Source organism: Calonectris borealis, chromosome 9 (genome assembly GCF_964195595.1).
Source record: "Calonectris borealis chromosome 9, bCalBor7.hap1.2, whole genome shotgun sequence".
Classification (NCBI taxonomy): domain Eukaryota; kingdom Metazoa; phylum Chordata; class Aves; order Procellariiformes; family Procellariidae; genus Calonectris; species Calonectris borealis.
In genome coordinates, this window is record NC_134320.1 from 30,361,104 (window position 1) to 30,371,373 (window position 10,270).

Consider the following 10,270-nt stretch of genomic DNA (forward strand, 5'->3'; position numbering starts at 1 on the left):
TAGCCCTTTTTCTCCCTCCTGGTTTTATAGAACATGTAGGGAAGGAAAAAACCAAACCCAAACCTACAAAAATGCAAACCAAAACCCTAAAGTTTTTTCTCCTTTTCAGGATTCAGGACTAAAAAAAATTAAAGTAGTTGGTCAGCAGTTTTTACCTGAGCTGAGTGTCCTACAATTTAACTGGTTTAAGTGTCTATAAAGCTATATTCATTTGAACATACTGTTAAAGGACATTAGATTTTTTTTTTTTACTAGGCCAATGTAGGAAGTTAAAAAATGACAATGCTCTTTTAAAGCAGGTAACAGTTCTGCTCTTTTTGTTTTAACTGAATCAAATGCAGGGGGTTGTGCTGATTGGAAACTTTTACTTTTTCCTCTCCATAATGTCACCCCCCTCTGCCTTTTTTTTTGTAAAGTAGCAAGTTTTATGTCATTAGCAAGTAATCTGGTAATAACTGCTAGTTCTGCTCCGAAGTGTAATGGCATCTGCCATAACTAGTCAGGTAAATTACTTGAGTACAGTACTACTCAGTTAACTAACCTTGGAGATCTTAACATAAGTCTTCTGTGAAGCCAGCCTTATTGGGAAAATGTGTTTAGGAAAGATTAGGTTCCCTTCTATTGTGTAGACAGGCTTGGAATAGTAACTGTATTATTAGTACTATTACTCACAAGTTTCCTGCTTGCGAAAAACCAAAAATCAGAGTATCTCAGAACATGTTGGGATCACAGCAAAGTGCACACAATTTCCCGATTTCTTCTATAATTTGCATGACTAGATGCTACCAAAACCCACAATCTCAAATGGTCCTTACTTAATGAGTCTACACATAAATAGTAAAGAAGAAAAAAATAGAAGGTAGAACCTTTAAAACTTTATTTGAAAACAATCAAACAAGTGAACAGGGTTCTGCAATTCTTTTTTTTTTTAATAAATCTTTCCAGACTTCAGTTTTCTAAATATTCATCTCCTTCTTCAGCCTCTGCTTCTACCGAGTCTACACCGACTTCTTCATAATCTTTCTCAAGGGCAGCCAGATCTTCCCGGGCTTCAGAAAATTCTCCTTCCTCCATTCCTTCCCCAACATACCAATGTACAAAGGCACGCTTGGCATACATGAGATCGAATTTGTGGTCGAGGCGAGCCCAAGCTTCAGCAATAGCAGTTGTATTACTCAGCATACACACAGCCCGCTGCACCTTTGCAAGGTCACCACCTGGCACCACAGTTGGAGGCTGGTAGTTAATGCCCACCTTCAAGAAAACAAATGAAAACTTTCCTTATGAGTGCTAAGGCTTGAAGACTTATTTCTGTTAACAATTAAAAATCACCATAGTTACAAACAAATAAAATAGCTTACATTTATTTTGTACTTCATCAAAACTACATTACAACATTGTAGAATGACCGTTACCTCTGAATACTATACAATTCCTAATAATTCAAACATCAAGCACTTAAAAAGCTATGCAAGTACCTTGAATCCAGTTGGGCACCAATCCACAAATTGAATGGTACGTTTAGTCTTGATAGTAGCAATAGCTGCATTGACGTCTTTGGGAACAACATCACCTCTATATAACATACAGCAGGCCATGTATTTGCCATGGCGAGGGTCGCATTTTACCATCTGGTTGGCTGGTTCAAAACAAGCATTGGTAATTTCAGCCACAGATAACTGCTCATGATACGCTTTTTCAGCAGAGATGACAGGGGCATATGTTACCAGGGGGAAATGGATTCGTGGGTACGGAACAAGGTTAGTTTGAAATTCTGTCAGATCTACATTGAGGGCTCCATCAAAACGCAGTGAAGCTGTGATGGATGAAACAATTTGCCCAATTAATCGGTTTAAATTGGTATAAGTAGGACGTTCAATGTCAAGGTTACGACGACATATATCGTAAATAGCTTCATTATCTACCATGAAGGCACAGTCTGAATGCTCTAATGTTGTGTGGGTAGTTAGAATCGAGTTGTAAGGTTCCACTACAGCAGTGGAAACTTGTGGTGCTGGATAAATTGCAAACTCTAGTTTAGATTTTTTGCCGTAGTCAACAGAGAGCCTCTCCATGAGCAGAGATGCAAACCCTGAACCAGTGCCTCCTCCAAAACTATGAAAGATAAGGAAACCTTGCAGCCCTGTGCACAGATCAGCCTATAATGGGGTGGAAAAAAAGTGGGAGAAAAAAAAGTTATTGATGATTTTGGAGAAAGCAGTATTAAAATAATCATTCAAAAGCATTTCTTTCTTAAGTTTGTTAGTTTTAGACTGTTATAATAAAAAACCAGCATTCTTGAAAGGTGCTCTTCCTTTTTTCTTCCGTGTCTTTTACTCAAAAGTACCAGTGCCTCTGCATAACTTTTTCTGAATAGGAGTATTTTAATATTTAAAAGTTGCTTTATTATCTTTGATGCCATTTTAATACTACTGTAATGAAGCGCAGCTGTGCACCACTGTGATAAGTTACTATAAATTACAGCTGGGTTACGGCTTTAGAATCTGTTTATGTTCCCATTCTAGCTTTCAGTGAGTATCAATTAGATGTTGAAAACAAGTTTTTTTTTATTTTTGTAATTTTAAACAATCACTATTTCACTTTGAATCATATCATCCTATATGAGTTTCTCACAACACAATGTCAAGATAAAAAAACCCAGAGAAGTAATTAAAATTGCTAAGCATTCAACCAAAACTTGAGGTTCAGGGTACTAGAAATATTTTTCGTGACACATAATGGTGTGATTCAAACTGAAAATAACAAACAAACAAAAAAGTATAACAATGTTGTTACACTTGTTTAAGGCTTTTATAATATTTTTCTGACGTATCCTTAAAATACTTTCAAATAATGGTATTTCAGAGCCTAAAAAATTTTAAGTTTTATGGACTGAATTTTTATTTAACTGGGGGGGGGAGGAGCAAGGAGATAAAAGGTTTTTTTAAACAATCAACTATGCACAAAATTCTTAGGGAAAAAACACAGCAACCCATCATTATAGATAGCTATAGAGCTGTATCAATTATTTTAAATACTGACTTGCAGTATGAATTCTTACCAGTTTGCGAATGCGGTCTAGCACTAGATCAACAATCTCTTTTCCAATGGTATAATGGCCTCTGGCATAATTATTGGCTGCATCTTCTTTCCCAGTAATGAGCTGCTCAGGATGGAATAACTGCCTATATGTGCCTGTACGTACTTCATCTACAAAGAAACGAAATACCACAACATAAATTTGATCTGTTAATTTCTGTGTGCGCTGCCTAGTGACTACACACTGAGTGCACATCAAAAGAGTGTAGACAGCATCCCTGACTATACGCAGCTTGTCTGACTAGCCTAAGAAGTTGGCACAACTTCAGCCCCTTTGTTTAGGGGAAAACATCAGGCACTCACAAAGCAGTATTTGTACCTGGGAATAGAGAGGTCACTCATAAAACTACAAGTACAGACAAGATTCTGGATAGCAATTAAACAAAACTCTGGATGCAATGCAGCAGTCTAGAAAGATTAGCCAGACTGTAAAAAAAATCTATTGTTTTCCAGATGTTGTTACCTGAAGCCCATTATTTCATTTCTTTGAAATAACAATAACCTCAAATGGAAAATGGCATCCAGACACATATCTTTTAAAATCTCTGAACAAATAAAAAAGACCGTAGGGAATCCGTAGGGGATCTTCACTTTTACACTGAAGATCTTTAATGTTGGGTACATACCAACTACGGTTGGCTCTAGGTCCACAAACACTGCTCTGGGAACATGTTTACCAGCTCCTGTCTCACTGAAGAAAGTGTTAAATGAATCATCTCCACCTCCGATAGTTTTATCGCTAGGCATTTGACCATCAGGCTGGATACCGTGTTCAAGACAATACAATTCCCAACATGCATTGCCAATCTGAACACCAGCCTGACCAACGTGGATGGATATGCATTCACGCTGCAAATTAAAAACACAAGAATTATAATGAGATATGGAGCTACCTGTCTTTTAGATTTTATTCTCATAATAACTAGCTCTCTGTGGGTTGTATCTTCCTCTGCTGCAGTATTCCCTGGTTGCTCTCGAGTGACAATTTAACTGATCGAATTGTCTGCCGCTGGCGAGACTCTGCTCATCTTAGTTGACCTGGGCTGACTGTGAGAATACTGGAAGATCTTAAAGACAACATAGTCTCTATGAACACACAGGGTGACTACAGATTCACCATCCCTTACCATGCAGCACGTATATTACATCTTTAATAATCTGCCTGGTGTCTTTCTCACCTTCCTTTCGTTTTGGAAGACTTCTTTATATAATATCCCCAAATTTCCTTGATTTGATGCCAAATCATGTACTGGGTAACTGTTGCAAGAATCTTTCCTGCACAGGACCACTTAGTATGTTTTCCTTTATAAGAAGCATAGAGATATCTAGCCCCTGGCAATTCATACATATTTGAGTTCCTCTGTGAAATCATCTGGGAGTCCCAATGAAATGTCATCTGCCCACTTTCAGCCAGCTCCTTTGATTCTAAGCAACTGTGCCATGTATGTTTAATCTCTCGCTACCTCGATTTTGTCTTACACCCGAGATGGAAATAAGCTGTTTTTCTAGCTTACTGTTACAGTATCTCTAGGAAGAAGCAGAGGTGGAAAAGAAAAAGTAGGGTGTCTGGGCTGCTCTTTCCTATTTTCTTGATAGCTTCATCAGAACTTGTATCCTTGATTCCATGTGTTAATTCTCACCCCCGTGGTTCTGTCAGAATTCTTTTGTCAGCGAGACTACCGTTGTGCTTATCTCCACTTCCATTCAGCTGGCACCACGTTTCCAAAGCTTTCGCGCCGCCTCACGGTTTCCCGCTGTGTTACCGCCACGCTGCTCCCGCAGCAGGCGCGAGAAGCCCCTAGCAACAACGACCAATCCCGCCCCTTCGCCGCTGCCCGCTCAAGAGCACGCGGTGCCACGCCGTTGGCTGCCGGTCACACTCCTCTCCTCTGATTGGCTATGCGCAAGCCTCTACGGCACTGCACGCCCAGACACCCCGAAACGGCGGAACGATTCAATCGGTTGTTGCTACGCTCTTTCCCGCCGTCTCTCTGCCGCCTGGGTCAGGTTTCAGCCTGCCCCTCGCCTCTCCGCGCGGGAGGCGCCCACTATGAACAGGCTTTCATCGCTTTTCTACGTAGTTCGGCTTACTCGCCGCCGGCCAGTTTCTATGCCTCGCCTCCCTTGAACTATTAACTCTTACACCAATTTCTCTCCCTCTCCCCCATCCTTCTGCCTTACTGCTAACCGGGGACTTCACGCAGAGACTGCCTGCAAGTCCAGCCGCAGCACAGGCGGTCATAACTCCTCCCCCTACTGCCGCAGCAGAAGCACCCCCAAATACCCTTCCCCTCCGCAGCCGCGAGGATCCCGTTCCCCACCATGATGCCTTGCTAAGCTGAGGAGCTCCGGCCGCGCCACACCACGTCCGCCACCGCCTGTCGAGCAGCACCAACTGTCAACGGCTAACCGCCTCGAGCCCCACGCCCTCGCGTGCTGGCTCCCCATTGGCTGTTACCCGGGCGGTCTAGAGGGGAACAGAGACCGCTGATTAGCCGAGGGCGCTCTTCTCCCCACGTGGGGCGATGATTGCCACACGCTCTCCTGAAAGCGCGCGCGCAGGGGCGTCTCCAGAGGGCGGGGCTTGAGATGCCCTGGGCGTGGGGGTGCGGGTGTCAGCTCGAGGCGGTAAAGTGGGGTGTCGCGGGGCGGCTCGGGGTGAGCTTGGGCTAGGGCTGCCCTCTGCTCTGAGGGCTGAGGTGGAAGTCCAGCGCGGGCTCGCCGTGGGCAGCTGCGGCTCGCACCGGCGCTGGGGGCTGCTCGGGGCCAGTGGCTGGAGGTGGGGACGGCTGCGAAGCACTGGCTTGAGTGGCGCGCGCTTCTGTGACGGCCATTTTCGAGGCCGCGAGAAGGCTGCGGCCTGTCAGGGGAACAGCATGAGCGCCTGCGCACAGCTCCGGGCGGGGAGAGGAGACCTCTGACAGCCTGGAAATCGCTTTTAGCAGAAAAAGACCGGTGGCTGGATAGGTGAAGTTGAAGTGAGCACACTCAGTTGCTTTCTGGAGCAGCAGCCATGCCACAGGTGGTTTTTTTTCCTCCCCTTCTTTCCTCTTTCTCCCCTTCTTTCCTCTTTCTCCCCTTCTTTCCTCTTTCTCCCCTTCTTTCCTCTTTCTCCCCTTCTTTCCTCTTTCTCCCCTTCTTTCCTCTTTCTCCCCTTCTTTCCTCTTTCTCCCCTTCTTTCCTCTTTCTCCCCTTCTTTCCTCTTTCTCCCCTTCTTTCCTCTTTCTCCCCTTCTTTCCTCTTTCTCCCCTTCTTTCCTCTTTCTCCCCTTCTTTCCTCTTTCTCCCCTTCTTTCCTCTTTCTCCCCTTCTTTCCTCTTTCTCCCCTTCTTTCCTCTTTCTCCCCTTCTTTCCTCTTTCTCCCCTTCTTTCCTCTTTCTCCCCTTCTTTCCTCTTTCTCCCCTTCTTTCCTCTTTCTCCCCTTCTTTCCTCTTTCTCCCCTTCTTTCCTCTTTCTCCCCTTCTTTCCTCTTTCTCCCCTTCTTTCCTCTTTCTCCCCTTCTTTCCTCTTTCTCCCCTTCTTTCCTCTTTCTCCCCTTCTTTCCTCTTTCTCCCCTTCTTTCCTCTTTCTCCCCTTCTTTCCTCTTTCTCCCCTTCCTTTCTGTCAAAACTTACTCTTTTCCACTGGTGAGCATATCCCCTGTAATGCTCCCCATGTACCATTCCTGCCTGGGGGTTTTTCCTGGTGGGTTCATGAGACTGGAGTAGGAGATCAGATTGGTCCATGAAATGCTGCAAATGCTTGTATGAATTTTTTGACTAGCAGCAGAGAAGATTATTTTTCTCTAACGTTAGTACTGCCTAACAGGCCAACAGAAATCTCACAGAAATCTAGCTAGAAGTCTTCATTTATTTTAATGTCAAATGTTTTATTTCTAGTCAAGATTGGACAGGAAGGCATTATAATCAAATAGTCCTTTTTTTTCCTGTCGAGACTTTTTTTTGTGTTTCGGCATAGCTTATTAACAGCCTTATACAATATTCAGTGTAGATTATTATCTTTATGACAGTGAATGAAAGTTGAAGAAAAAACTTCGTTGAGAGAGCTGCCTGAAAGTTGAAATGAGAAAAGAAATGCCATGTGTTACTATAAAGGTCAACCTATTCACATTCTATTCCTGTAAATTGTATGCTTGCTCTGTATTTAAAAAATGCTGTGCTGAGCAAAAGACGTTCTCTGTTTCAGGGGTCTGCCCACAAGGCTTGATTTCAGGCTATTGGGGGTAGTTAAGTTCTGTTTCTCTGCAAAATATAAGCTATGTATCTGTGGTTCTCAGAGAAAATAAAACCTTTCAAAAGAAACTACAAAACTCAGTAGTGTTTTGTTGTTGGGGTCTTTTTTTTAACACTGAAGCTAGAATATTTTTCTATGAGATTTCAGTTGTTCCAATGCAAGTTTTATGCAATTTTTTATATGAGATTATGCATAATTTACAACCAATTGCATTTAAAGCTACATCTGAGGGAGCAATTTAAAACTAGGATTAATGCCTGGTTCCTGCTATTGTTTTGAATTTTTTTTTTTAACAAAGCTTTTTAGAAAAGTAGTTTATACCTTGGGAACTGGTGCAAATATGGCCATATTCTTACTAAACAGATTTTTCCCAGTTGTACTCAAGAATCTAATAATAGGATTTTTACCATTTTAAATTTCTGTTAGTTTTATAGGGTCAATACTGGTATGGAATATTGAGCTGAAGGAGGTCTATGGCATGACTTGCTTTCATTTACACAGGATATTTTGTGCGTTATTTAAATATATGTATGTCTGTGACTCTGGTTAGGTTGTGGATTAGGCTGGTTTATTGCAAAGTTCTTTAATACGTAGAGGACTAGGAGTGAGCAAATAAGATAATCCTCACACACATATAATCATATCCTAAGTTGAGACTGGTGTTAGTGATGAGGTTATACTTAAAGTCAGAAATACCAAAGGCACTTCCTTTATTTTGGAGCCTTTCAAGCCGGCTGCGTAGAAGAGGCTTGCAAAGACAAAATATGTACTAAGGATGACCTAGTTTATGGTTGAAATTTGACTTTGGCCTTAGAGTTAGAATTAATTTAAAGCCCAGGACATGAGAGTTTTAAGAGGTAGGTATACAGCTTGATTCTGAACGTTGCCGGCCTATAATGAAGTTGCCATGATGAAAGAACATAATTCTATCAGTGGTGTTGGTGCTTCATCCATCCTGAAGCTTATCTTTAGCAATGTGACTAAGGAGTCTGTTTAAGATGCAGTTTTAGAAACACCAAAGTAATTTGAAAATAGGCCCATTTTGGCTTTTTTTTTTTTTAATTTATTGACCTAATTTTTAAAGATGCCAGACACTTTATTGTGTCCAGTTCTTTATGCTGATCTACATCCACACAATCATTGCTTTCTATTGTGTGAGTTGTAACTCCATTTTGAAATACAAAAGTTGATAAAATTTATTTTGAGAGTGAAGAAATCTGTTTGCATTATTTTACATAAACATTGCGTTAGAAGGGCCAGCTCTAAGTGTAGGCACTAGCTTCGGTCATATAAAGCCTAGAAAACCAGACGGGGAAGGATTAGATGTTGGGCAGAAGCCCTTTCTGAGACAAAGCAGCAACAGCATTTGCGTCTTTCCTTTGAATCATCTTTTCTGCGGCACAGCTAGCCTGAGTCTCCTAGGCTTGTCACCGCTGCTTTTTATCCCTGCTCTATCCCTTTTTCTGGAAGGCATACAGGGAAGATGACATGTTGCCTACAGTGCTGGGAAGTCTTGAAACAACCCTTGAGCTGAATGCAATCCTGTATTTAGTTTGGAAAACAAAAAGTGAAGGGGGGGACGTATTTGCTTGTGAACAGTTTATCCTTTTTATCTTTGGGGTTTTCTTTTTATGAATAACCTACTAAAATTAAGGTTTCTTTATGTTCTACTTTTAATATATTAATATCAAAATGTATCATCTTTATAAAATTGCATTGGATTATTTGAAAAACTATCAAGTGTCATCTTACAGATCTTTCTGTGACTAGCTTTTCTGAAAAAGTTATGGAGGTGACTTTAAATGATGGTGGTTTTCAGTATAAATGACAGATAATACTTCAAAGGTGGCCCTTTTTGGACCAGCCCCTCAGTGCATGCAGGACAGAAAACAAGCTTTGAAGGGACAATACCTTTAGTTTTGTTCAGGCAATGTTGATTTAATGTAATAGAAATATACCAAGGCAATATGTATAAGTTTCTGAAAGTGATAGTGCCCTTAACTTCAGTGTTCCTGTTTTTGTTGTGCAACTTGCATCTGATAGAGATGTGCTCAGTGTGCATTTGCATCTGAATTGTACGTGTGTTTGTTTGTCTGTTTGAATCCTGAAATACACTGCAGTAGTAAAGGTTGACAGACTTTATATTAGAATAAAATGTTATGTCCTTATTATATCGGGTCTCTAAACCCATTGAGGGTCTTCAGATGTTTTGGCTAAGACTTTTTTTTTTTCTTTTTTCTTTTATCCCTGCCCCCTCCTCATCCATTTCCTCTCGCAAGTCCTTTCAAATTTTTCTAAAACTTCTATTTATACATTTTCGTTTTCTTACTAATTTATCTGTAAATTATTCCTATATTGGTGTAAACCATCAGCCAGTGATTTGGAGCCAATAATAAAGGCCTATTGTTTACTCTCCTACAGTAAAATGGGACTTTGGGTACAGGCCAAGATGGGATAGGGATTAAAATTGGAGAGGGCAAAAGTGGCCATGACATCACTTTTAGGACGCCATCATTCCTGGGGTATAGTTGTTTCCAGTGACTTCCTAGCTAGTGACAACACTTGTGAGTAAATCATTCTTAACTTTTCATCAATACGTCTAATACATTTTAACATAACTTTAGGCAAGACTACAAGATATTCCGTGCTGTAGGTTTTCATGGAGCTGTGGACATTGGAAGCTCAGTGTTAGACTACACTTCCCAGGTCTCTTGGCTTGCCCAGGAGTAGGATTCCCTTCAGTCTGCCACATGCATTGCTTAAAAGTTAGGAAGCAAATGCGAACCAGTCCAGTCTGCAGAAGAGCTTCTGTTGGAAAATTACTGTAAATGAACTCTGTTTGTGACTTTTGATTTTGATGAACGTGCAAGTCCTTGTGGGAGAATGTTCTGTCATTTTTTTTCCTCCAAAAAAAGCCTAATAAACAGTTTGCTAGAATC

General features: G+C 41.3%; 1 protein-coding gene across 1 annotated transcript; it reads right to left on the reverse strand.

The window, feature by feature from the left end:
* Window positions 1–855: 855 nt before the first annotated feature.
* LOC142085537 (tubulin alpha-3 chain) lies at window positions 856–5,496 on the reverse strand. Its single transcript, XM_075157597.1, has 5 exons — window positions 5,421–5,496; window positions 3,726–3,948; window positions 3,062–3,210; window positions 1,479–2,159; window positions 856–1,254 (listed from the first exon to the last, which is right to left on the reverse strand). The coding sequence occupies exons 1-5, from the start codon at window positions 5,421–5,423 to the stop codon at window positions 949–951; spliced, it is 1,362 nt and encodes a 453-aa protein (XP_075013698.1). The 5' UTR covers window positions 5,424–5,496; the 3' UTR covers window positions 856–948.
* Between the last annotated feature and the right edge of the window lie 4,774 nt (window positions 5,497–10,270).

Bases quoted from the DNA above. Each gene is read 5' to 3' on its own strand.
- LOC142085537 (XM_075157597.1), bottom strand. The intron at 3,211-3,725 runs GTATGTACCCAA...GTTTCTTTGTAG, and splicing joins CCTAGAGCCAACCGTAGTTG to ATGAAGTACGTACAGGCACA. The intron at 2,160-3,061 runs GTAAGAATTCAT...ACCCCATTATAG, and splicing joins TAGACCGCATTCGCAAACTG to GCTGATCTGTGCACAGGGCT.